The sequence below is a fragment of the Pseudopipra pipra genome, chromosome 1 (assembly GCF_036250125.1).
Source record: "Pseudopipra pipra isolate bDixPip1 chromosome 1, bDixPip1.hap1, whole genome shotgun sequence".
NCBI lineage: Eukaryota > Metazoa > Chordata > Aves > Passeriformes > Pipridae > Pseudopipra > Pseudopipra pipra.
The window spans coordinates 42619894-42647814 of NC_087549.1; the positions used below are offsets into that span (position 1 = coordinate 42619894).

The window sequence follows — 27921 nt, forward strand, 5'->3', positions numbered from 1 at the left end:
ATGTTCATTCCTGGAAATAAGGACTGTATTTTCACCTTGTAGGAGACATATCTACCCTATATAATACGCAGTAAGTTGAAGTTACTGCTCAGTGGGGAAAATGACCAGACTTTGCTAACGTTTATTGATGAGGCAATGAAGACAGAACAGAAGAAAGCCATTCTAGAAATGCATCACAGCCAAGAGCTTAGTCTCCTTTACATCCTGCAAGATGATTTTGACAGAGCCAAATATTACATTAGCAATGGAATGCAGATCTTCATGCAGGTAGCAGTCTCTTCTATCTCTGGTATGATTTTTCTGTGTAAACTCCTGGAACAATTAAAGTGTTGTTGCTGTTGCTGCTGCTAGATTATACTCTCAAGAGAAACAGTTGCTCAAGTAGAATGACATGTAGGTGCCTTCCATATCGTATGACAGAACTTCTTTTGAATTCACTGCTTGCAATGATGAGAGATTAGTGAGCCAGTGGAGTGCGTCTTACCATTTTAATTTGTTTTGTTTTGCTGATTTCATCTTTTAGACTTTTTCAGAATAATTGTTTGTGCAGATAATAAACATTTTATTTCATTCACCTTTTCAGAAGACTCCTGTCCCCAGAACAAACTTGCAAAGAGAGTACTGCAATCAAAAGTTACAAGTTCCGTTCGTTACCAAGTTTTAATTAGACTGTAGGGCTTTGATAAAACCTAGGATAGGAATTGCAGCTAGAATATGCCTCTACACTTGTGTAAAGCAGAGTTGCTCTCTGATTACAGGCTATTAAATTACTTCTAAGAGGTTGGATTCTAAAGCATAATATATAGCAGCATCAGATCAATAGTTTGTAGAGACTGAATAGAACCATGTTGTAAATTCTGTCTATGAAATCTTTCATTATCTCCCTCTCTTTGCAGAGCTATTCCAGTATTGATTCTCTGTTATATCAAAGTCGAATGACCAAACTGCAGTCTGTACAAGCTTTGACAGAAATACAGGATTTCATCAATTTTATGACTAAGAGAAGTAAAGATTGTTTTTTTCTCAAGCGATTTTTCCTTTCATTGTGTTAAATAGTCATGGTTTTCTGAACTTTGAATGTCTGAACTCCTGTTTGAAAAAGGATAAGTCTGGAATTACTTCTTATTGTCTTCTTGACAGTAAGAACTGTGCAGTTCTGTAAGATAGGCTTGAAGATAATTCTGTTTTCTATTGCAAAGTTTTATTAGCATAGCTCTTGTGATAAGAGTCGTTTTAAACTAAATTTTTTTTTGTTGGAGTAACTTTTAGCAGAGATAAAAGATGGATGTGGTAAATAAGTTATAGCTACTGAGGTAGGCATGAAGTACAAATTTATGCGCATAAACCAAATTATATATTAAATTTAGTTAACAATTCCACTACATTCCAGCATGTTCCTTTGTGGAAAGGAAGCTACCCAGTGGTAATTCCCAATGACAGTTGACAGTGTTGTCCTTATTGAATCTCTGTGCTCCAGCAATAAACAAAAGCAATATGATCACTAAGTAGTGTATTTAGTGCAAGCCCAGAAATGCAAGTGGATTGTTTAATTGCAGTTTTCTGGTTTGAATGTTAGACTATGTTTTATTTAACCCTTTTTCATGCTGTTTGGCTTTAGATGCATCTAAAGTGTTCTGAATTGATTTCTAGGTAACTTAGCTTCAGAGGCTTCCCTTAAGAGACTTCTCCGAATTTGGACAAGCAGATATCCAGATGCTAAAATGGATCCTATGAACATCTGGGATGATATCATTACAAATCGGTAAAACTGCATTCTTGGGTTAGCTTAAGTTCTGTCTGCCTGCTGAGTTCCAAGAAGTGCTTTTTCTAATGCTGCTTGTTTTCATAGTAGAGCGAGGGGGTTGGTCCAGTATATTACTCTTTTTTTCCAAGCATTTTAATACCTTTGTCAGTATAACTGGGGGGGTTCTGTGACTGACTTGTAGTGAGGAGCAAAAGGAGGTTGAGAAGTGGCCAGGGAATAAACCATATTTTTGTAGGGAAAGACAGACGTTAGTTTAGGCATTTTCTTGCATCGGTGACAACATGCACTGTGCAAGCTAGCCCACTTCAGCAGCCCTTAAACATACCCATTTGTAATTGAGTAGATTAGCAGCATTTAGCTCAATGAAACACTACCCAAAAGGCCAGTCTGTTATCAATAAAAATACTTGCCTATTCTATTTTGCAACTAAAAAATAGTTGCCAAATGAGGGAGCATACAAAATAAGCCCTGTCACTGTCACTACTTCACCTGTGCTCTAACTGGAGACTTCTGCTGTGCAACTGTTGCTAGAAAGAAAAGAGACTCTCTGGAGGCTCCTTTGGATTAGCTCCGAAGAAGCTGGAATGCTTTTTCAAATTTGAAAGTTTTCTGTCCTTACTGTGGTGTCTGTCTTCATCTTAATTCATTCTTCCAGTGCAAATCTAGATTAATTCTTCTTTCCTGGGCAACAACTTCTTCCACACCTCTGATACATACTCTGCTCTGTAGTTTATTTTATTATCTCTTGGTATCAGGAAAGCGTGGCTACAGAAGAGCTTATTACAGTTCAGTATTAGACAGAACACATGACATAACTTACTTCTTCACAAAGTCTCAAACGTTTATGGCATGAAGGATTGTCAGGGTCTTAAACATTTTATATGCTTTTAGAAAACCTTTCTCTTGTCTTGAATTAGTAACAAAGAATGTGCCAAGTGCTGCTTCAGACTGTAGTGCTGTCCTCTGCTTCGAGTAACAGTCTACATAATGAGATGTGCTATTAAATTAGGTAGGACTAGTTGTGGAATGAAGAGGATTCAGCATTCATTCATGGCAACTCACTTTCAAAAGCTGAGTATGGTTGCTGGTCTTTTCTACAACACAGATTTCAATGGTGGCATGTGTTGATGTGATATACATTTGAATAGCAGGTAGACATAAAATACAGCCTGGCACTTTCACTGAATAATTGAGACTCCTTTTTATTTGCACCTCTGTCAAGTTGGAATGTGAGTTATGGCTTGGTGAACTTAGAGATTGTAGAGATTGTAGAGAAACTTAGAGATTGATTTTAAAAGAAGTAACTAACAAAAAATCCCACTTCGTTGTGGACATTTTCTAATATTAATCTTGTCAGTTCTTGATCCAGGATCAACCTGTCCCTAGTTACAAGTCTCCAGACTCTGAGGACTGTGTTTAGCACTTGCCAAAGGTGATCACTATATAGTTTGCCGTTTTTCCTTAGCTTTGTTTATTGCTAGGCAGATCAACACTTTTGAACATTCATTTCCCTGAATGTATACCAGAGTGACTTGTACCCCTGTTGTCATTGTGCAGGTGTTTCTTTCTGGACAAACTGCAGGAGAAACTTCCCTCTTATCAGGCCAATGATAGTATGGAGGTGGATGAAGAATACAGTGCTGGTGACCCAATGGAAGTGGATCAACAGGGTGAAGATATTTACTCAATGATTAAAAGCTGCAAATTTAATATGAAAATGAAGATGATAGAAAGTGCCAGGAAACAGGTGACTGTACTGTCTGTTAGCTTTCAGTTTGGTGAGAAAATATACAGAAACTACAGCTAGAAAAGCCTTTTAGGTGGTCTTGGGCACCCTTTTGCCAGGCATACTATCTTTCTTTTTGACCCTACTGTCCAGGACATTTTGAAAGCTTAAGAAATTCACTTCCATAGTGAAAGAAAACAAATGGATAAATGTTAATTACAAAATTGATGATAATTTGTCATTACTGGAAATGTGCCTGAAGGCCCCTTTGATCCGCAGATGGTTTCTGGCACTCTGAAGGGCAGATAAATAACGTATCTGAAATACTTCAGTCTTTAATGTAAGGGATGCTTGCAACCAAATATTAGGCTTTCTCATTTACGAATAATCTCTTCTGTACAAGAAAACAAATTAAATTCTGATTGAATCAGTATCATTTACTTCAATCAGCAATGCTGAAGTTCCTTTTTTGTCACAGTTTTCATTAATGCTGTTAGTTAACACTTAGATAAAGTAAAGCTAAGTGACTTTGAAATTTTGATTTGGATCTGACTGTTGAAATGACTGAAACATAGCGTCTTTGATGATGGGCCCATGGTGTTTCAAGCTTGAGATAAGATGAATAATATTTGAGTCGAGGTCTCTCCTCTTCTGAGTTGCTGCAGAAATCTGCAGTCATTGACAAGAGTTTATTTTAAGCAATGTGATAAGCAAATATAATATAGCACTGTTGTGTTGACTCTACACTCTCGAAGGAGTAAGTGAAAAATAATATTTCCTTTAATGTTACTTACATGAAACTTTTCATCAAAACACAAACATAAGTGATCTTCTTAATGGTGTTATAAACCAAGTTACATTTCCCATATGCGTTTGTACTGCAGAGCAATTAATGCCTGTTTAGTCATGTAGCTGAAATTATTTTTTTCAGTTTGTTAAACCTCTGTTCTTCTCTTTTCAAATTTATCCACAAATAAGTTTTTGAATATGAGACTTGTCAAGCAGTGGACATCTCTTTGTCTTACTATAACTTTACTTAAATCTTGTCATCCCTTAGTTGGGTTGCAGACCGGTTTTAGTTCCTCTGCAGATATTTTGTCTGAAAATTCTGTCTTATTCTGAATACAGAACAGCTTTGCAGTTGCCACGAAGCTTCTGAAAGACCTACGCAAGGAAGCCAAAACAAGGGAAGATTGGCTGGTGAGGTGGAATTACGCTTATTGCCGCTTTATGCATAGTAGCAGCCGGAACCTGAGCTCTCCAGAACGCGTGCTCTCAGTGTTAAAGACCATCTCCCTGCTTGGTAACAGCCTTCTCTTTGCTTCACGCTGCTTATTATACAAAGCTGCTTTGTTGTCCAGTTACCAACTTTGTTTTTGAATTCCAACAGAAGATACCAAATCTGACTATCTTAGCAAGAACATAAGGGCCTTACGAAACCAGAATCTTCTTCTGGGTACTACCTATCACATCATGGCCAATGCTCTTATTCAGAATCCAAGATGTCTTGAGCAAATTGAGGAAGAAAAGGCTGAGAAAATATCACTAATATCTGGAGAAAGTCTTGAGAATCCTGAAAAGGTAAATGAGAGGAGAAAATCTTTTCATTGTTTCAGTATCGTAATTACTACTTCAAATTACTACTTCAGTAGGTAGTGATGGGTATGGGTAGATAAAGAGCATGTGAAACCTGTCTGCTATTAGCAGAGGTTTGTCCAGCAACACCAGCTAAAGAAAAAAGAAAAATAAAAAAGCTGTGGTTGCTAGGTTTTTCCTGGTTTTTGCTCTCCTCAAGTTGCACCAGGGGAGGTTCAGGTTGGACATTAGAAAGTTTGGTTTTTTTACTGAAAGAGTGGTTAGGCCTTGGAATAAGTTGCCCAGGGAGGTAGTGGAGTCACTGTCTCTGGAAGCATCCAAGAGGCATCTGGATGGGGATATGGTTTAGGGGTTGATTATGTTGGTGCTGGGTTCACGGTTGAACAGATGATCTTGAAGGTATCTTCCAGCCTTGATTCTGTAAAGAATCTTGTCAATTCCCAAGATTGCATAAGCTACATTAGAAATGTATCAGTATTACTGTGTTTATAATAGGGAAAAAGACATGAGATTCATAATAGTTTGATGCATTCTTTTTTAACACAAATTCCAAGTGTAGCTGTTATGCAGATGTTGCAGATATGTCTTAATAGGAAAAAAACTCCAAAGTTTTATTTTGTTTTCTGTTAACTGTTTCCAAAAACTCTAGTAACATTAATTTTTTTTCAGTTATAAAAATTCCACTTAACATGTCCAAAGACTAATTCAAATTAAAAGTGTGGTTTGTTTATTTCCATTGAAAATTGTGGACTTTAAAGTTCTGTAAATTACTGCTAGAAATAACACCCTTATTTTTTCCCCTTTTATCAGCTGCTCAAAACATCTTAGAACAGTTAAAGTGTTATCTACTCAAGACTTACAATGAGGCTCCAGTTTTAGAGAGAGAGTTGTTCGGTGCTACTTGTTAATGTGTGTTTTTTTGCTCTTGTGATTGAATTTCAGGTATTGGCAGGTCTGAACAAGAAGGCTTTTCAGTGTTTCAGCTATGCTGTGAGGAAGTCTGAAGAGGAGTTGCAGTCCCACTCCATGGAACACGTAGATGTGGTGGGAGTTATCGATGCATATATGACACTGATCGGTTTCTGTGACCAGTATCTGCGAAGGGAAGAAGAAGGCTCGCTTGGTTAGTCAGGGTTTTTACTAAGCTTGCGAGGTGTATTTATCTGTGATACGAGAGCTTTTGTGATACCCAGAAGTTCTGCCTAGGCAACACAGCTTGAATTTAGATGGAACAGTTTGTCCTTCAATTCAGCAGTATTTATATTCCTTTTTTCACCTCTGCTACTGCTGCTACCTTTGGTACTAGTGAATCACTTGTAGTCTCCCTCTCACTTGTGGGAAATGTATCATATCCAGCAGATGCTTCCCGTGTTCCTTCCCAGACCACAGCAGCCTTGTATTTAAAGCAGGCAAGATACCAGCAGTGATGCATCTTCCTGATAAAGCTAATCCTTTCAGTCCCCAAGTACATGTGTTGCAGATGTGTGCAGTTCAAACAGATGGGAAGGAGAACAAAGTAAAAATACAAAATACACTTAAAAAAAACCCTCGAATTGCAAAGATGAATGTTTCAGATGATCAAACACATGGAACAAGTGATGGTGTTTCTGATAATTCTTGTTTAATGTCTCTTGGCAGAAAGTAACACTGTGAATCTGCAGCAATTCCCAGCTATTATGGTGGAGAAAATGATAAAAGCTTTAAAACTGAATTCCAGAGAAGCCAGGCTGAGATTTCCTAGACTGCTACAAATAATTGAAAGATATCCAGCAGAGACATTGGGTCTAGTGACACGAGAGGTTAGTTGCTTCCATTTTTCTGGCAGCAAATGTTGCTATAAATCAAATTTAAAAGGTGGGGGTGGAGTTTGGATGGACAGAGAGGTTAGACTGGTAAGTTTTGCTTCAGGTAAATCAGATAAAATTTATCCCGTCATTGTTCCTTGTCTTTTCTCTAACTTCCTGAGTCTGATTCATATGGACAGAAACCTTTTTCTTAAAAGTTTAACTTTTTATCATTATCCTGATTCCAAATGTTAATTTGAGAGTTGCTGGAGAAAAACTATGGTGTGTTTTGCCTTTTTTTTTCCTTTGGAAGAATCTAAATGGGCTGACAAAGGTGGTTAGAGTTAGGGAGAGGAATGTGTCTAATTCCTGAGTTTCTTGCATGCAGAAAGCCAGCAGCTTTTCCAGACTCCTTCCATGTCTGCCACCTTTCTTCATCCTTCACTTCAAAGGTTACTACAGCTTTGCCATCCTTTGTATTTCCCACTTCCTTTGTTCCTTCCTTCCTCCTACAACCTGTCCCTCCATTGCCATTCCATGGCATGATATCATGAGCCTTCCCTTCTGTCATGGGGCAGATAAGCTGAGACCTTCTCCCTTCTCTGTGACTCATGCCTGTTCCTGCCTTGACCTGCCTGCCTTTTCAAGCCTGTGTCATTGTGCTCACAGAGCAACTGGGCCTGTCAGAGGAAGAACTGGAGTGAGACAGAAACAGGAATTAGTTATCCCAAGGAACTGAGAAAGTAGCAGAGGTGGGTGAGGTGTACAAGGTGTGGCTACAGTTAAACACTGGTGGTTCAAACAGCACCTGACAACTGATCCAGTTGAAAAATCACACCCAGAAAGGGAGTTCACCAGGCATTTATTTATCCTATCACCTGTCTTTCTGTGATATAAATACTGGCAATCTGATCTTAAATTCTATTAGAGGTTTTTAAAGTTTAATGAAGGACAAAACTGTGGTAGGAGCTCCAGTGTTCCCCTTCCTGGTGTTTTTTACTCAAATCAAGACTTCAGTCCAATGGTGTTTGAGCTGAATTCCTTCAGATTTTTGAGTTGCTTGTATGGGATAATCAAAAATTATTATATTACATCCAGACAGAAAAGGCACAAGTTTGAGTGTAAAACCTTATACTTATCAAACAAGCTGCAAATCTTTATAACGGAAAACCTATTAAGCAGCAGTGGTGGTGCTAGTAGTAGTAGCAGTAATAATAATAATTAAATTTGTGCTTTGTTGGGGAATGTTTTGAGCAACCTAATTGACATTCGCTGTTTCCTTTCCATGCGTTTCTCTGTCAGGCTGTGGCATGAAGCAGTTTTGCTTGCTATGTTTGGTATTTTCAAGGAGGACCAAAGTTGAAAGCAGTGTGTCTGTGTTTTTGCAGCTTTCTTCAGTTCCCTGTTGGCAGTTCATTGGTTGGATTAGCCAGATGATGGCACTACTTGACAAGGATGAAGCAGTAGCCATACAACATACTGTTGAAGAGATTGCGAACACCTATCCCCAGGCAATCGTCTACCCTTTCATGATCAGCAGTGAAAGTTACTGCTTCAAAGATACTGCAACTGGTTGTAAGAACAGGGAGTTTGTAGAAAGGTGAATTTGCAATTCGAGTAGCTCTTTTGTATGTTTTTTATTCAGGAGTGGACACCTAAGCAAACTCTTTTCTTTAGCGAGCATAAGGGTAGTCCTATACACACTAAGTTTTCATTTAAAGGCACAGAGAAATGGAGTACATCAGTTCTATCAGTGTTAGACATACTCAGGTTGGGGGCCTGCATACTTTATGAAGTTGTTGGGTCCCCCCCAGTCTGTGGGAAGTTAGAAGTTTTCCGAAGGTGTCTTTTTGCCTATTTCTTTTTTTCAAATCTGAAATTCTTTTACTTAAAATAGAAGATAAAGTCTTGTGCTTCACAGACAGTATCACCCTTCAATAATTGTCACAACAGGATGTGTAGTCTGGTTAGTGCCTGTTTCTGTTTCAAGCATGCTCTCCACTTACCCACCAAAATCCTATTTTCATAGTGGGACACTTAATTAAAAAATTGGGAGTTGTGTGGCATGTTCACTCAACACATAAACAGTCATGCAGCCAAAGAGAGAATTCTGAGAGCGTTGTACCTACCTACACATAAATTATTTTACCAGATTCTTGTGTATAGCAGACAGTCTAGATCATTGCTTATCTGCAAGCTAGGTGATGATGGTAGTTCCTGTTGTGTTGTAATGCATTTTTTTCTTCTTGTAAAGGATCAAGAATAAGTTGGATAGAGGAGGAGTCATTCAAGATTTTGTTCGCTCGCTGGAGCAGCTCTCTAATCCTGTAATGCTTTTTAAGGTAAAGTGTATTTTTTTTTATTTCTCCCCTTCCCCTTCATTCCTCACCCTCTTTAGAAGGGTTTAGAAGAGCAAGTGCTGAGCAGAGCCTGACACAGTTCAGTTGACACCACAGCCACAGGAAGTGGTTCAACCCAGAATCAACTCATCACGATGATGTTGGGGTGCTGTCAGCAGCTTTCACTGGCAGTGGTCTCCCTCCCTTGTGCCAACTGGCTGTTCTGCACTACGCTTTTTCAGCTTTCTCCTTTGGGGTCTATGCCCTGTCCCACAGTCAGTCTTCCTTAATTGTTCTGAAACCATTACAGAAATATCATTTGTGGCCATCTCTATAATTTTGGACTACTTGTGTTTGACCACTTGTGTTCTTATGCCCTTTTCCTGCTCCCTGCTGGGCATTCTTGTTTATGTTCTGACCCCTTTATCCAAAGGATTCTTGTCTTGTGTTTGGTAGTCCTGGCCCCCTAGAGGCCTTCTTAGTTTGTAGTAGAGACTATGGTAGTAAACATAATTATCCTAATAAAATAAAAGCATTTTATCAAGACAAAGAATGCAAGGGAAATATTTCCATAGTCTTTGGATTGCTCTTTTGGTTCTCAAAAGAAAGACACATAATAATGATGGACTTATTAGTAAGTACAGTAACCCCAGTGCAATCTGAGTGGCTTGCTGAAGAGCAAGGGTCACTAAAACTCTTCTCAGTACTCATCTGTTTCCTTCTGTTTGCAGGATTGGGTTGAGGATGTCAAAAATGAGTTGGCAAAAGCTCAGAGAAACAAAAAGAAGCTTAAGGAAATGTATGAAGGAATGTACAAGAATTTGGGAAATTTGGAGGCTCCTGGCCTTGGATTGCTGAGGAAAAGGTTTATTCAGGTTTGTGTGATTGCTGAGTAGTGTTGGCGTCATGTACTTTTTAGAAGACGTTAAAAGATCAAAAGAGGGAACCAGATCACAGATTTTACAGGTGCTGCAGGACTTGATGAGACTTGATCAAGTCAGGAGTACAGGACTGGGATTTCTTTGCTAGAAGCCATGGACTTAACATAGTTCAGTTTCCACTTCTGACTGCCCTGCAGGGCTAAATGTTCCCTCTTACTCAGCTTCTGCCTCCTCTGTCCTACATGCTGCCAGATTCATAGGACCTGAGCCTCTCTGATCATCCGTGGGAATCTGGCCTTGTTTTTTATTCCCTGCTGCCAAAAATTTATGAGCACCTTAGGGAGTTTTGCTATATTGTGCTACTCAAATTTGCTGCTGATACTAAGTTACTTAGGGTAAGTAATACAGAAGAGTTACAACTATGAAGAATTACAGAAAGGACTTCACAAAATTGACTGACTTCTAAAATAGTGAAAATTAGTGTAGAAAATGAAGTGATACATGTGGCAAAAAACCATAAGTACCCTAGTTTCATATATAAATTCTTCAGGTTTGAGCTGACTATTGCAATTCAAGAACAAAATCTTGGTTTGTGATAGTTCTTTAAAAACATCAGATGTGCATACTCAAGGGCAGTCAAGAAAGAAAAGTGATTGTCATTATTAAGAATAGAGAATTAAACATGGATTTTTACATTGGCATAGCAATGACTGACTCTTGCTTCTTGAACACTGTAGTCCTCATCTGCATTTCTCAGCACAGATACAATAAAATTGGATGAGGTTCAGAGTGGCAAGAATAATCAGAGGTACAGAGTAACCTCTGTACAATCAACATTAGCATTCCTCCAATTGCAAAAGGCACAATGATTCCAGATGCAATAAAGCTCTTAACATCATTCCCAACACCAGTGGTGCTAGGTTGACTGAGGGTTGGACTTGATGAACTGAAAGGTCTTTTCCAACCTTAACGATTCCATGATTCTATCAGGAGTGCCAAGCATGAAGTAAATATTCTATGGAAGTGGCAGGTTCAAAACAGTGAGAGGTGTTTCCTCATTCATTACACACTTGAGCGCTGAACTCTTGCTGCAGGGTGTTATGGATGCTTTCATGGGTTCAAATAGCAAGTAGGCAACAGCACAGGAGGGGGAAAGTGCTTTGGGAGCTTTTACATACAAATGCACACTTCTGGGTCCAGAAATCCCTGAGCTGCAAATTGCTGGAGGCCAGGAGAGTGATACTCCTGTAGAAAGAGCACCCCAACTGTATGCTTGTACTATATGTGCATAGCCCTGTGGCCAGGGTGGATCCAGCTCTCTCCCATGTGGCCATTCTTATGTCACATTAGCATTAGATAAACTAACCTGGGTGTCTCTAGGGAGATTCCTTCCCCATGAGCAGGGAAAGGTGGAGGATGAGAGTGAGGTGCAGTTGGAGGAGGTGAGGTGATACAGCAGTAGAAAGCAATTGGGAGTTTAGGGGCACACTAGCCCTTTGAATCTGTTGCTGTGAGATAAGCTGGGTCTTTGATGATAATGACTTTAAACTTAAGAATAGGGGAAAAGAATGTGCAGGATGTGCTGCTGTCAGGGGTGGGGATAGATAGAGGGCAGCAGCTTTATGTTGAGCTATCTCTACAGGGTACACAAGCACAGCAAGGGGCCTAGCAGGCATGAGCACAAAGGCTGACTTAAACCAAAACAGTCTCTGGCTCTTTAAAAAGCCGAAATGTGCGGTATTAGAGGATGCTGCAAGTAGTTGTGTGCTGTGGGAGAGAAGCACAAGGGAGGTGTTGAAGAAGGGTAGCAGAGTTGTTCCCCTCTGTTAAAGAGAAGAGAGAGCAGCATTCCCACAGACAGCAACTGCAGAGGAGGGTCAGGGTGATGGTGCGCAGACTCTGAATTCATTGCTCTCGTGATGCATTATTATGAAGAAACAAAGTATACTATGAGAATAACTGTATCATTTTTAACATCCTGGCTGGGGGAAAAACAAGTTGTCTCTTGACTGACACATAAAATTACTCTGCTGTGTGGAGTACTTCAGGCTCATAATCTTCATGTCTATGATTTATGTATAATTTCAGTTGCAACTAAACAATAACAATCTTGCTTTTTTTTAATATGAAATTCCAGTCATGCATAAATTAAACACTGATGATGGATTGTATTAATTAAAATACAGTGTTAAGGCCATGGACTATTTGCTGCCTTGAATTTTAAAAGAAGTCAAAGAACAGAACAGAGAAAGCAATCAGGTGTTGATGTGGAAATAGATTTAGTAATAAAGATGTTGTTGACTGTAGTAGTCTCTTCAGAAGGATGATGGGTTTTGTATTTTCATTTACTTCAGTGAAAGAACTGTGTCCTTCATAGTTTGGGAGAAAAATGATCAGGTATTTTAAAAAACAAGTGAGCTTACATATCTTTCCAAGCCATTAATACCAGGTCTAAGAGGGAACATCTGGTTTTTCTAAACCTTCAGTGTGAACACAAGGATTCAGTTAACTACTTGTAGATAATACTTTGTTTATTAAATGGCTCAGTGTGAAATGTCTTTGCACTTTATCAAGATATTTAAAATACTTTAAAATATGGTTCTATGCACTTTATGTCCAAATTATTGCAAAGCAGATCATTAATAATAAATCTGATAGTAAATAAAACATTCAAACATTTCACAGAATGGTTTGGGTTGGAAGGGACCTTAAAGATCATCTAATTCCATGCCCCCTGCCTGCCATTCACTAGACCAGGTTGCTCAGAGCCCCATCCAGCCTGGCCTTGCACACTTCTAGGGATGGGGCATTCACAACTTCTCCGAACAAACCTGTTCCAGTGTCTCACCACCCTCACAGTGAAGAGTTTCCTCCTAATATCTAATCTAAACCTGCCCTCTTTCAGTTTAAAGCCATTGCCCCTTATCCTGTCATTGCATGCCCTTGTAAAAACTCCCTCTCCAGTTTTCTTGTGGGTCCTCTTTAGGTATTTTATATTAATGTTCACTAGTTGATCCTAAATTTTTGTAAGCAGTTGAGGTACATGTATTAAGTTTAATGAGCAGCATTATTAGTATGGTCCATCAGAATCCAACTGCAGCTAGAAGAGGTAAAAAGCGATAAGCTTCTAGTTTTGACATGATGTTACTGAGTTGATAAAATATAGATATTTCTGTTGATGGTAGTTGGTGGGTCTACCAAACAGGCAGTGAAAAAGTTCTGTCAAACTAGAAATAACAGAGAAAAAAAAGAACTGGAGTGGAAGGACTATTGATATATTTCAGAACCTCAGATGAAGCTGTGTGTTTGATAGGAAGGTACTCTTTTGATGTTCTCGTGTAGTGTCTAGCACTGTGTAAACTTCCTATAAATGATTCATAGGCTTTTGGGAAGGACTTCGATCACCATTTTGGCAGAGGGGGTTCACAACTGTTGGATATGAAGACTAGTGACTTTGATGCGATTGCAACTTCTCTCCTCTCAAAAATGTACAAAACCCATAAAGAACCTGGAAACCTGAAAGAATGTTCACCGTGGATGAGTGACTTCAAAGCTGAGTTCTTGAGGAATGAATTAGAGGTTCCTGGTACGTTCCCCTTCAGTGTCGATAGTGAACTGTCCCTCACAAGAAAGTTGTGACTCTTGAGCTCTACTCCTTATGTTGACTATAAGGCCCTTCTTTCTGGCCTTATGCCTTATCTGGCCTTATATGAAATAGCTCAGTTCACTCTCTTAAATCTGTTCTTAAGCCGTAGTCCTGATTTTTAAAATTGTATCTAAAATTGTATCTCTTACCTAAGAACTTAGTATTTTTCTAAAGGCCTAACTCGAGAAGATCTGATATATGAATCTAATATATGTTTAAATCTAGTTCAGAAAAGGTTGTGCCCTCTAAAACTATTAAGAGCTGCAATTCTAACAGCTAAATGAGGAAAAAGTATTAGTTATTCACAGATAAAATCATACTATGTATATGTTGGATTTTTATGCATTTTTAAATATTCATAGTTATCATTATATGAATTTGACAAAATATCTGTGTGTTCTGTTCTTATACACACTTTAAAATAGAAATAAAAAACAGTTTATGTAATTTTACTCTAACATTTTTTTCTCCACTACCACTGCAGGTCAATACGACGGAAAAGGGAAACCACTACCGGAGTACCATGCAAAAATCTCCGGATTTGATGAACGAGTATGTTTTTAAGACTGAGTCAAAATCCTGTGTGGTATAAATCTGTGTTCATATTCCATTTAGAGAATGTGACAGTAGCGAGGTCCCTGCTTGTGAATGCATCTTGCAGCACATAAAGGAAGGTCTATAAGTGGGCAGTGTTTTTCTGGTAGTAGTTGAGTAACTTGATTATGTCATCTAGGAATGACCAATATGCTTGATTTCAGTGATGATTCTGTAAAAGCAATTCTTCCATCACAAATATTTTGCTTTTTCCTGTCTTTTTCCAAGATAAGTGTAATGGAATCCTTGAGGAAGCCAAAACGTATAACAATCCGAGGCAGCGATGAGCAGGAGTATCCTTTTCTTGTCAAAGGCGGTGAAGACCTGCGGCAAGACCAACGTATCGAGCAGCTGTTTGATGTAATGAACATTATCCTTTCCCAAGATGCTGCATGTAGCCAAAGAAATATGCAGTTAAAAACTTACCAGGTCATTCCCATGACAACAAGGTAGGCCTTTATCTTGAAGGGACAGAAATCCTTATGTTAATGTATATTACTGTTGAGATGTTTGAAAGTGAGATTTTTGTTTGCCAGATTCAGGTTCAGAGTGTTTTCTGTCTTGGCTTAATTTATTTTTTTTTTCCTTTTCCTTTTAAACAACATTGAAATTGCTTTGTCTGGAAACTGTTTTTCAGAGTATATTTAAATTGGTAGCTTTTAACCTTCTTTTAGCAGGCACTAGAACATGGTGTTCTTCTAAGGTTCATCTTTGAGCTGCTTGTTCACATCTCTGACTTGTTTTGTTCTAGACTGGGACTCATCAAGTGGCTGGAAAATACTTGTACCTTAAAAGAATTCCTGAAAAACAGCATGTCTGAAGAGGAAGATATCAGTTATAACAGGTGATGCTTGGTTTAGCTGTCTGCTCTAATAGAGACGACTACTAATGGGTTTTTGGATAACTGACAGTCTTGTGGCAGCATTTTCTTTTTTTTTTTTTTTTTAATTAAATAATGAAATAAAAGCACCTATGAGCAAGGAGGCAGTTTGTACTTCCTGACCCAAATTAGTAATTGGCAACTGCTTGTTTAATGAGTGCCATTGTACCTGGAATATCCTCCACCCAACTTGTTTAAACAAGAAGCTTATAATTATAATCATGTGTGACGTCATTATCATCACCATTTCCTTATCAGCAGATTGATTTTACAAGCCAAGGATTTTGAGCTCTTGATTTGATCAGGCAGGAAATGGACTTAGGTCAGTGGGGGGCAGGGGAAGGGAGCAGAGACAGAGCAATTCAGAATCTGGGTTCAGCAGTGAGTCAGTGGTGTGGGGGGGTGCAAATTGGCAGCAAATGCACAAAACACAACTGTAAAAGAGCACTCTCTCTGACTTTATACAAATGCTGGGTTTGAATAAATTATGTTGCTTTCTTATGATTGTAATTGGAGGTTGAATTGTAAAATTGATTTAATTCTTGCATTTCAGCCTATTTCTGTCCTGGAATTTAGAAATGTGGTTTAACTTACAAGCGTTGTTCTTAGTTGCATAATCTCTGAGTTTGTCAAAGTGTTGTTGTCACCGTTTATTTTTACTACTTAAGGTTTATGGGGCAGGCTGGAGGAACTTCCAGCGTGGAGGTTGGACTCCAAAGAGTCTTTATTTCTACAGCTATTTGATTTGTGAGCAGTTTAGTTTCTTCGTTGCTGCTGCCGGGTTCGCTTTTGTGAACAGCAGTGGTGTTATGTTGATCTCAGTTCACCGACTGGGAAAGTGGAGAGGACTCACATGGGACCATCTCATGAAGGGAGGACATTTCTAATATGGAAGATCAGTGTCTTTCTAAAAATAGGTCATAGTTTATAAAAACAAAAAAAGCTTTATTGTTGTATGTAGACTTTAAATATTTTCCCATGTATTATTCAGTCAAGAGAAATAAGACATTTTATGTTGAGCTATGTTTAAATCAGAGCGCTCGCAAAGGAAAATCCTGATGCATTTTCTGGCAATATTTTGGTTGAGGTAGGGGGAACAACTTTCTGAAGTTTTGAAATCCTTTTCTTTGTCCCCAAGTGATGGGCTATGCAGTCTATAAATGACAAATGCTTCTTAAATGGTAAAAATTTCTCTATCTCAAAACATGCTTTGGAAGGAAGAGAGAAGACGGGTGCTCTGCTAAGTTGCTGCCTCTCTGGAATAGAAGTTTAATGTCTGATGTACTTAGTTAAGATGGGAGAAAGTTATTCTATAAGCAGTGCAACTAATGAATACTGGCTTCTTATGGATTAATACCCTAAGTTCAAGCCCCCATTCCTGCCTCTTGTACACAGTGAGGAGATAAACTGCCTTCCTGCATTTCGTACCATTTTGAATGGACAAGCAGTAGCGTGTACATAATGCCTCTCAAGTGGCTATGAGACTCTGTTAAAAATATCTTTTCCTCCCCGGAGGAATTATTTTGGGTCTTTCTTCTCAAGGCAGCATCTAATTTTCACAGTCCTTATTGACAAATTAGCAGCTTTGAGGTGTCTGATCTTCCATCAGATATGACTGAAGTGTGTTCAAAGCTGGGGGGAAGGAGATGGATGCATATTCACTGACTGCTTAAGCTTCATTTCTGGAGCAAGGTTAAAATTAATGTAGACTGTAGCTTCCTGACTCCTCCTTTGCATAAAAATCTCATGGGTCAGAGCAGCACACAGCCTGCAGATATTCCAGTACAGAGTGGTAAGATCATCAAGGAATCATCAGTGCTTTTTTTCTTTTTTTGTTCCTAGCAAAAAAGGACCTCGCGCTACCTATTCTGAGTGGCTGTCCAAGATGAGTGGGAAAGCACAAGGCATCTCTCGATACCATGCTATGTACAGGTAGGATTTAAAAGAGGACTTCATGTAAAATAACAGAAGCTAGAGTGTACACACACACAGAGTTGTAGAAATTCCAGGAAAAAACATTATCTGTGTTATAATATGATGGCTAGAGTTGATTTTTGCTCATTTTACTGCTCTGTCTTACTGGAGATGCTCTGCAGGAGGAGGTTAGAACTGCCAAAAATCCCACCAGAGTACAGGAATGCTTCCACAAGCTTGCTCACTTCCTTAAGAAAGCGTCTTGAAGCAGATGCTGCTCTTCAACTTTATTTTCTAGGTGTCTTGTTCCTAATTATGCAGTGAGGTAGGCTGCCTCAGAGCCCAAGCATCTGCTCAAGTTGGATAGAGAAAATCCCTGTGATTCACCAAGAACGGAAGAATATTTGATGATTTCGGTCCCAACTTAACATTTCACATGCAGTGGGCTGTTATTTCTGTGGCTAACATTATTCCTTCATTTATTTGCAGTAATGCAAGCCGTAGAGAAGCAGTTATGTCTTTCAAAAGCAGGGAGAGCAGTGTTCCAGAAGACCTGCTGCGGTAGGTGCACTGTCAGTGACTGCACGTTGTGAAACGAATGTTGGTGTTTATCTGTGTTCAACAAACAAGTTCTGTTTCATTCAGGCGAGCCTTTGTGAAAATGAGCACATCTCCTGAAGCCTTCCTGTCCCTGCGGTCCCATTTTGCCAGCTCCCATGCACTGATGTGCATCAGCCACTGGATACTTGGTATTGGAGACAGACATCTGTCCAACTTCATGATTAACAAGGAGACAGGTGGCATGGTGGGAATAGACTTCGGATATGCATTTGGTGCGGCCACACAGGTATTTGTTTTCTAATTAATTTGTTACAGCTCTTGCATTTATTCTATGCATTTATACGTGTATTCTCAGTACTAAATTTGATGCTTTTCAGTTGCCATCATTCTGGTGCAAAATGGTGCAATCTTTACAAGTTATTTCTAGTTGATTGAATAAAATCTGTGTCAGATATTCTCAGACAAGCCCAAAGGTGTAGAGTTTCACAGCTGATATGGTGGTGTTTTGCAACCGCTATCACTAAATATTCGTGACTAGAGTTTGGTGTCACAACTTGGTCCGGTTCTACTGTATTGCACCTTATTTTCAGTTAAGTGACAAAGAGGGTTCCAAAGCTTAAAAAGAACAAAATACTCCTTTCTAATCCTTCTGTTCCAAGGCTTCTTATTTCTTGTTTTGTTTTGACTGTCCTTCCCCTTTGCTAGTTTTTGGGTGTGCCAGAGTTGATGCCTTTTCGACTGACTCGACAGTTTGTTAATCTGATGATGCCAGTGAAAGAGTGGGGACTCATTTACAGTGTGATGGTGCATGCCCTAAGGGCTTATCGTTCAGATCCAGATCTCCTCATCAGCACAATGGATGTATTTGTAAAGGAGCCTTCTTTGGACTGGAAGGTGGGGTTTTTCCTCTTTTTTCTTCGTGTGAATATTCTTAAACTGTACTAAGAATAAAACTGATCAAAAAGGAAGTATTTCTAGATGTACACTCACAGTGCTCCTTTTATCTTTCTTTGGTTTTTTAAGTTCTCAGAGAAACTGAACGTAAAGTATTTAAAATGACAATTCTATATTGATGCTACTAAAGAATAGTAGCATATGGCAGCAGCATAAATATTTTCAACTGTTTGCATTGAGGCTCTTAAATTTACATCAGCACTGTATATATCAAATTAATAATTACAGAGAAAACTGAAGGTAGTTGCACTTCAATAACTTCAGTTGTAAATTAAATTTAAGTCATAGACAAGCTAAATATTATCTCGTTACTTTGTCCTCCACTGCATATACAGTTAAGAGTTACTGGCTTGACTTGCTATGATCTGGCAGCTTAAAAGTCTTTTTTAAGTGTATGATTTATGACAAATAGGGCAAATTTGTTTTCTCTTTAGAACTTTGAAGAAAGACAGCTGAAAAAAGGAGGCACGTGGATTAAGGAAATAAACACATCTGAAGTAAACTGGTACCCTTTGCAAAAAGTCAACTATGTCAGAAGAAAGCTTACAGGTGCCAATCCAGCAATAATCACCTGGTAAGATGCTCTCCTTTTGCTTTAAACTGCTCTACTAAGAGCTTTGGCAGGCTCCTGTGTCAGATTTTGTTCTCTTTGGATAGAATAGTGGCTAGGAAAAAAAAAAGAGACAGGACAAAATTTCAACAAACCTTCTGTCAGAATCATTTTGGTCTGTATACAAGCTCTCTGAATCACCTTGCCAGCCAAAACACCAGATATCGCCCCACAAGTTTTCTTGCTCCAGCTCAGGCCTCTGAGCAGTTTTACTGCTCCTGGCAAGAAACATCTCCCCACCCTGTCAGCCTGCTTAATCTCACACTGCTCAGCCTACTTTTCCTCATTTTTGTCTCCATGGCTTTTAGACTAGGGGTAAGATTTAAATCAATAGGGGTAAGATTTAAATCAATATATGCTTCTGCTGAAGGATTACTTGAAATGGAACCTGAACCAGCTGTAGGGGAGGCATGGAGGTAAGCTGCTTCCCAAAAACATCACATTCAAATCTGATGGCATTTTCAGGTTATTTATGTCAGTCTGGCTCAAGTGAGAATGTCTTTAAAGTTCAGTTAAAAGTACAATTAATCCCTTCTATCCTCTTTTAAAAAGACATTTTGGATTAATCAAGGGAAAGACAAAAAAGCAAAGAAAGCAAGCCTGTTTTAAAACCATACAAATACTGAAAAGTGCAGGACTTGGGAGGAGTCCCCTTTGCGGTCAAGGCTGAACTGGAAGAGGGAGCAAAATACTTGTTACAGGCACAAATCAGAAGAGGAGGTGAGGAGATCAACAGCTTGGATGTGAACTTCTGCATCCCTCTTTCACCTAGAGACCTCTGACAAGATTGACATATTCATGGTAAATACCCACTAGTAAAAGACACCTGAAATCACCAGTCTTTGCTGGCCAAGCCTTCTGCAGCTCTTGCACAGTCTCCACATCTTAAATCTCAATTCAGGCAGCTTTATTTTTCAAGTGCTGTTTTGTATTTAAAAGTCCATCTCAGATTTTTTGCTTGTTTCCTTTAGTAAGAGTTTATTTTTGTGTTCTCAATTTCAGTGATGAACTACGCCTGGGCCATGAGAAGTTACCTTGTTATAAAGATTTTGCAGCTGTGGCTCGTGGTAATGCCAGTCATGATATCAGAGCCAAAGAGCCAGAGGATGGACTTTCAGAGGAGACCCAAGTGAGATGCCTCATCGATCAAGCGACAGACCCCAATATTCTTGGCAGAGTCTGGGAAGGATGGGAACCCTGGATGTGAGGACCTCCTCTCTAAAGCCCAATCTGCCAAGGGACCTGTATCCTAATACATAGCTGCAACTAGATCAGAATTTTAAGGCAAAAAAGGAAAAAAACCTCTTAACTGCTTTTATCATCAGTTAACTTGATTAATAGAGAGTATAAATTTTTTGTATTAAAGCTGTATTCAAACAGTGAATTTTTTTCTTAATTATTTTTCTTGTATGTAGTTCTGTAACAAAGCAGCTTTATTGCGTTCATGTTAAAATCAATGTAGAAAGAACTGGAGAGGCTATAGAACTTAAAGATTTATTTGAAAGGCACTGAGACCCCTCAGCAGAAAGCACAAATTCATACCCTGCAAGCTTGTGGGCATCCATGTAGTGATGTAGTGAAAGTCTGTACTTTTCTTTTACAGAGACCTTGATGACAATCAACTAAAACCATTCTGCAGGCACATATTATTTGTAATTAAAACTAGAAGATTTTTGTATTAGTAGTACCAGTGAAACACATGGGGAAATTAAACAGAAAATGCCTTTAACCTCTAAATAACAATTTATCTGAACAGCTGTTTCATTACTGGATGATGTATAGATGAGGCTGTTCCAGCAGATTTTTTTTTTTAGCAATTAGAGGTTTGTACTCTGTTATCTTTGTCCTTTGGAAGTATGCACTTGTCATGTATTAATTCCAAATTATTTGTTTGACTAAAGCCAAAAATAGTCAATGCCACTACAGCAGAGTGCTGGAAGCTTCTTGCCATAACTGCAGCACAGCACAGGCATGGCTACTACACTTGGAATTTGCTTATGCCGAAGTGTGGAGGTTGTGCCAGGTGTAGCTCTTTCTCTTTGACAGCCAGTTCTCGGGTATGCTGGGTTTGGCTGGGGTTGAGTTAGTTTCCTTCAGAGTAGCTAGACTGAGGCTGTGGTTTGGCTTTATGCTGGAAACACAGGGATACTTTATTGTTGCTGAGCAGGGCTTGCACAGAGACAAGGCCTCTTCTGCCTCTCACACCCTGAGGAGTGCCATGGAGTTGGGAGGCGCACAGCCAGGATACATGACTCCAGCTGACCCAAGGGATATCACATACCATGCAGTGTCTTGCTCAGCATATAGAGCTGGGGGAAGAAGGAGAAAGGGAGAGATGTTCAGAGTGATGGTGTTTGTCTTCCCAAGTCACTGTTAGCCTGGCTTTCCTAGGGATGGCTTAACACCTGCCTGCCCATGGGAAGTGGTGAATGAGTTGCTTTGCTTGTGTGCACAGCTTTTGCACAGCTTACCTGGTAAGCTGTCTTTATCTCAAACCATGAGTTTTCTCACTTTTCCAGTTCTCACTGCAGGGGAGTGAGGAGTAGCTGTGTGGGGCTGAGTTGCCATCCAGGGTTAAACCGTGGCATCAGGTAACCTTGGGGGCAAGTGCAGCACAGACAGCAAGAGAGAAAGAGAGTTCTCTCAAATACTACATTGTATTTTACCCAGAATTCACTGTAGGATATAGATTCCATTGAGGCTTTTAATAATTATCATAAAAGGTGTAATAAAAATGAGTCTTTGCCCTTTCACTGCCTAGAAGCTTTCCCTCCTGCCTCCATGGTGGTGGAGCAGTTCTGTTTTTGCTGAGGGCCATGTCTCCTGCTGGCACCAGTCTCAAATGAATCTTGTCAGCTGGAGAGCAGAGCCTCTTGGATACAGTTTCATGAGAAACTCAGAATGGGGAAGATTGCTGAGGCCTACTGGACAGGGAGAGGATTTTTCCATTTCAAATACTTTCCAGCAACAACTGCTATTTGTCCTGCTTCTGTCTTAATAAATATACTCAATTGTTTGTGTCAATAGTGTTATAAATTGAGAAATTCAGAATATTTTTATCCGACTTTATTAACAAAAAATACTGTTTAGGTGTATTTTTGTAGAGGAAATATATTTAGAAATAAAAATAAACTTTCAGCTGTATACCTCATTTCAAAAGTTAATTTAGCGCACTTCAATTGCAGAAAGCTTCCATGTTTATCCATTTGCAGACATGATAATTGGTGGACAGTAATGTGGGGCTTTTTTTCATAAAAGTGTTTGATGTAATCTATTTTTATATACACTTCAGTAAGATGTCTTGGTGTATTTTATTCTTTTAATCTCTGCTATCAATTAAGACAGCAGCCTTATGACTAAAGCTTAGTCAGGTGAGGTGCTCTAGCTTTCATGCTGTCACTCTAAAATATAAGAAAGTTTAAAGCACAATAAAATAACAACATGAAAAGGCAAGGGGACATTTAGAAATCAAGTGGCTGATCCTAAGAGGTGTTAAATGGCACTTTTGGCACATACCTTAGATATTTACTGGGTACTTTGACCTGTACTGCAGAGGACAAAGTTTAGGTTTATAGTTTAACGAGGTTCTTCTTGTAGGACTTTTGATATCCTCAGCACCAATAGATGTTTGTGCACAGCAGGCCTTCTTCCTTGGTCTTGTGGAAGGGGCTGGGGCTGAAGTGTGGGGAGGGGGACTGGAGATGACCCCTGCTGAGTGCCTTCTGCTCCCTTAAGTCCATAGCAAAAGGCCCTGCCCCTGTGAGACGGGCAAAAGTGACCCTGACAGTGGAAATGGGCTTAGAATGTGTCTATGACAATTTAAATAGTTAAAAGCTCTATCTTGGCCCTAAATAAAGTGCAATAGTTGAAAGCCTCAGCTACATGAGTCCTTAATGATGTATTTATCAAGCTCATGTGTCAGCTGAGGAGCAAAGCACGAAGCTGCTGTGTTTTTATGAGCAGAGATCTATCCTATGCAAAGCAAGTGGAGTTTCCCTAACAGAGCTCTCCCCATGGAGCTGAATGACCCTGGAAATAACTTCCAGTATATGTAAATGGCAGCTGCCATCCCCAATCCTGACTGAAGAGTGCTGCTCTCAATAAAATGCAGCAGCTAAATGGAAAGGCTGGAGCCAGCCTGTGAAGCAGCAAGGAAAGTACTGACGCAATACAAACCTCAAGTCACTGGGCTCAGTGCTTTATGGGGCGGGTTTATTTGGCTTCCAGAAAAGAACAAGATGATGTGAAGCTCAGAGTCAGAGACTACATCAGGTCTCATGCAAAACAAAACTTGGGAACTATTCACAAGTACAGGAGAATATTTCCTTCTCAGATTAAATAACCAGATGGATGGGCACTATATCTGGAAATCCATTAGTTGCACCTAAAAACTTACATAATACATTAGCATATATTCTCACTACATTTTTCTAAGGCCATAGAATGATATTCATGTTTAAGCTAATCCTTACCATGCCTGCCAATCTTAAAATTTCCCTCTAGCTAAGAATAACAGTACTGCTGAACTCAGAGGAAAGCTCTGCAGCTGCAGCCTGGAGTCTCTTTTCCCAGCTGATAAAGAGGTTCCTGCATGCTGCTTCTCATGTTCAGGATTTTCCCTTAGTCCCCACCACTGTTGCCCAGTTTAAATGTTATCTTGAGGTGTCAGTGACTGAGATGTGATACAGTGCCAGCACATCTTTGGGCATGGGAAGGAGCCTACGAGCTTTCCACAAAAACAATGAATTGGGCTTGTATTCAGCCATGGAGTAAGGAATTTCCTACGGCTTTTCTGGCCTCACACTTAAGGGTTTGGCCAGCTGCTTCCCAAAGTAAACACCTATATATGTCTCTATCTATATATAGAGTCACTTCTCCCCAAACTTCTTGTTTTTGCAAAATCAAGGAATTAAAGTAAGGATTTATTACCGCTGCTTTAAAACCCTTTTTTCCCCTCACAAGTGCAGAGGATGAGGGTCTGCTGCATCATTTTATTAACACTGTGCCTCATTTGGAAATTACATGGGCTTCAAAAATTTAATTTTTAAGCTATGCTGCCTTTAAGAAATGGTACCTATGCACAAAGGTTGCACCCTGGCAGCCACCCACAGCACTGAATGGTGTCAATGGTCTTGTAGCAAAGCTACCAAAGAGCTACTCCTTACATCACACTAACAAGTGTCCAGAATACAGTGTTTAGAGGGGTTTTTTGTTGCAAAAATGTTTGGGAAGTTTTTAGGGCCACAAAGATGATCAGAGGGCCAGACCACCTTTCTTGTGAAGTCAGGCTGAGAGAGCTGGGATTGTTTAGCCTGAGGAAGAGTGGGCTCCAGGGAGACCCTATTGTGGCCTTTCAGTGTCTAAAGGGATCTTATAGGAAAGGTGGAGGCACTTTTCAGCAGGACCTGTAGTGACAGCACAAGGATGAATGGATTCAAACTGAGAGTGGGTAGATTTAGATTAAAAATGAGGAGGAAATTCTTTCTCCTCAGATGAGGAGGTGAAACATTGGAACAGGTTTCCCACAGAAGTTGTGGGTGCCCCATCCCTGGAAGTGTTCAAGGCCAGGTTGGATGGAGCTCTGAGCAACCTGGTCTAGTGAAAGGTGTCCATGGCAGGGTCTTGGAACTAGATATCTTTAAGGTCCCTTCCAACCCAAACCATTCTGATTCTATGAAGGAGTGGCTATAAGGGCTGGGAGAGATTTGGTTACAGTTTCCACATATTTGCAGGATGGGGTTTTTTGCTTTTTTGATGAGACAGGAGAGGGTTACATTGAGCCTACTTGTCCATTTCACTCACAGTAAATTATAGCACACAAGATTTAATTTGATTAGGCAGAAAATGCAGCTGTGAATCTGATCACATGAATTTTGTCTCTGATCAAAATTCATGCAAAACCTGTATCAGGAAAAGGTTCAGAGCATCCACCAAAGAGTGTGAGAAAACAAGGAGCACAGGGTCTGAGGCATTTAGCTGCATTGGCACTTGACATTTTGGGAGCCCAGGTATATGGACAATGTAATTCAGCAGCTCAGCAGCCACAGGTGCAGCTGAACAAACCCAGCCCAAGTTGATACCACCAGAGTTTAAACACCCACAGGGAGTTGAAACACAGAGCTCCAGTTAAAAGAGCTAAAAAGAAAATTCCTTTCATTTATCATCAAATTGTTCAGCTGCTACGAGTAGTGTGGCCGCAGGCTGGATCTGTGCAATGATGCACAAGTACAGTACAAGTGACAAGCAAAATACTGCTACAGTGATTCAGGACAAGGGAGAGGCACAAGCCCCAGCAGAAGTGGGATGAGCGGACAGGGAGGGTCTGCCCAGCAGTTACTGCACTGGCTGAGGAGAGCTAACACCAACCTCAAGTAAGTACTGTCCCTACCTAGGAGTGTGCTCACAGGTTTTTTGACTCTCCCCAAACAACTTGCACCTCCTCATTTGCATGTCCCATTCCCTGGTCAGCCCCCAAGTACCATTCCTGGCTTCTAGCTGATGCATGGAATGATCCTTGCACTCCTGCTGCTTCTTGGAGGGGGGAGAGAAACACAGCAAAACACCTCTTCTCTTTTTCCCCCCTTGTTAGCTGACTCTTTGCCCATGAATCCCCCAGGAGCTGGTGTCCTGCTGGTGCTGCCTTATCCTCATAACCTCAGAAGCAGAGAAGGGCTCTGTAGGCTCCCCAGGACCAGCCTTATTGTGCCATGCTCCTAGCCCCATTGTCCCAAAAAGTCCTGCACATCTGGCTGGGTTGCCAGAGGTGATCATGGTGGGAGGAGTTCAGGGAGGATTAAAGCTAGGCTGAGGCATTGCACTGTTTACTTACCTTCCACAAGTGGCCTGTCCCCTATTTATGAGGAAAAACTAGTCAGAAATACAGTGTGATTTAATTGCTGTCCCTGAAGGGCTCAGGGTCCTGGTGCTTCTCTGAGATTTACAGCCAGCACTCCAGACCAAATTAAAGCTTCGTCTTTTCTCTGCTTCTTAGAGAAAGGTTTCTTGTCCTTTCTCACCAGGTTTAAATGCTTTGCTTGATTTGGAGCAGGAACCCCAAGCAAGTTTTAAAAAATTTACTCTGAAATTCAGATGCTCAAATGCTTCTTACTGCTGTTTAGAATTTCTGGATCCCAGAGACAAGCCATGATTCAGGGGGTCAGGTACTCAGCAGGACGGATGAGGGAATCAAGATCTTGTCTGTACTTCACTGCTCATGAAATTACTTATGCAGATGGGAACAGATTCAGCTGCTGAAATGGCAGACAAATCTACCCCAGGAAAGAGTAGAACATGGATATCATCCTTTCTTCAGCCTAGTGCTTTGGTAAATGACAAGTATCACTTGCTCACATGCTCCTGGATTCTTCACTGCAGGTGTAGCACCCCACCCAGGACATCGTACCCTGCATGGCACAAGGGGGAACCCCTTCAAATGTGCTCCTGAAATCACACATCTCAGACTCAGCAACAAACAGAACCAACTTATCTTCCAGGGGATGGCTGTTGCCACTTGGTTTTGGGGGACAAGCATTGACAGGTCTGACCACATGCTCTGAACACAATTCCAAGTCCCCCATAGGCAACGCTGTAGCCTCCATGGTGGGGCTTAGGTGTGATACAAGTGGCTTATATTGAGGTTTACAGAGGGGTTCCACACCCAGATATTGCATTTTACTGAGAGATTTTGAGAATCTAATTGCCATGTGGCAAAGATGCCCAGCAGAGACCGGGTGACCTGGCTGGGAATTGCATCTGTTTTTTGGAGTAACACATGATGGCTATTAAATGAGACTGTTCAGGCTGGCACAGTGGCATGCCAACACTGGCTGATAACCAGCTGCCCTTTGGGGTAAGGACTTCAGTGAGCTGAAAGCATAACAGTTCCACACATGCAAACAGTTAAATTAAGTGCTTTCCAAGGCAAATCATAATTTAATGACTAAAGTGGGTGACATGTATCCCTTTCCAGCAATCAATGGACCCTGACACAGAGCAAGAGGAGAGACAGCAGATATCAGACTGCCTCACACTTCTGAACTACCTTCCTAAGCCTCATGCACCCAACCCTTTATACTTTATGCAGAGAAAAAGGGTTCAGGAGCATCGCGTGATGGTCCCTGTTCCCTGGACAGCCAGGCTAGGCCAGGCTAGGGGCAGGTTCTGCAGAGTCATTGCAACATGAAGAGACCCCAGCACTAGAGGGCAGAAAATAACACGTAAATGGGTTTGGGGCATATTATTTTTTGACAATATAAAAAAAAAACAACCACTTTTTGCATTGCTGTCAAGTTCAGTGGTTAGCACCTGTGTGATCAATACTCTGGTGAGAAAGGAAATCAAGTTTATTTAAACTTAACATCTCTGTGGAGTAAATGGCAGCACTAGAGTTAAAAGGAAGGCCTCTCAAAGTGAAATCTTACCTGCCAGATGCAAACCCTCACCTGCTAGACACAGCACACTTACCCTGATCCCACAAGCCTTCCCACGAGGAGCTTACATCCAAGGGGAGAGCATGTACCCGTCCTGTTCCCAACTACTTATGCTAAAATACACACCCCTGTGATAAACAGCTGCGGTACTGCAACAGCTGCGGTAGCGGCAGATGGAGCTCTGCCCGGAGAGAGGCAGCAGGCCCGGCATGACCGGCACGTACCCACGATCCCCAGAAAGC

At 40.3% G+C, this 27921-nt stretch overlaps 1 protein-coding gene across 2 annotated transcripts in view; it reads left to right on the forward strand.

Annotated features, from left to right (window-relative positions):
* The window catches only part of PRKDC (protein kinase, DNA-activated, catalytic subunit), an 84085-nt gene extending 61684 nt beyond the window's left edge, over positions 1 to 22401 (forward strand). Inside the window, exons 66-86 of one of the 2 annotated variants that reach the window (XM_064653585.1) lie at positions 43 to 267; positions 897 to 1005; positions 1651 to 1762; positions 3323 to 3512; positions 4620 to 4794; positions 4882 to 5072; positions 6030 to 6210; positions 6726 to 6886; positions 8260 to 8471; positions 9126 to 9213; positions 9942 to 10085; positions 13473 to 13677; positions 14222 to 14289; positions 14560 to 14780; positions 15083 to 15175; positions 17054 to 17143; positions 17615 to 17686; positions 17771 to 17972; positions 18392 to 18580; positions 19075 to 19214; positions 20253 to 22401. In XM_064653585.1, coding sequence (XP_064509655.1) covers positions 43 to 267; positions 897 to 1005; positions 1651 to 1762; positions 3323 to 3512; positions 4620 to 4794; positions 4882 to 5072; positions 6030 to 6210; positions 6726 to 6886; positions 8260 to 8471; positions 9126 to 9213; positions 9942 to 10085; positions 13473 to 13677; positions 14222 to 14289; positions 14560 to 14780; positions 15083 to 15175; positions 17054 to 17143; positions 17615 to 17686; positions 17771 to 17972; positions 18392 to 18580; positions 19075 to 19214; positions 20253 to 20457 — 3273 coding nt within the window. In that variant the 3' untranslated portion in view covers positions 20458 to 22401. The remainder of the gene's footprint in view (positions 1 to 42; positions 268 to 896; positions 1006 to 1650; positions 1763 to 3322; positions 3513 to 4619; positions 4795 to 4881; positions 5073 to 6029; positions 6211 to 6725; positions 6887 to 8259; positions 8472 to 9125; positions 9214 to 9941; positions 10086 to 13472; positions 13678 to 14221; positions 14290 to 14559; positions 14781 to 15082; positions 15176 to 17053; positions 17144 to 17614; positions 17687 to 17770; positions 17973 to 18391; positions 18581 to 19074; positions 19215 to 20252) is intronic. The other variant, XM_064653594.1, reaches the window with a different exon arrangement.
* Positions 22402 to 27921: the final 5520 nt, after the last annotated feature.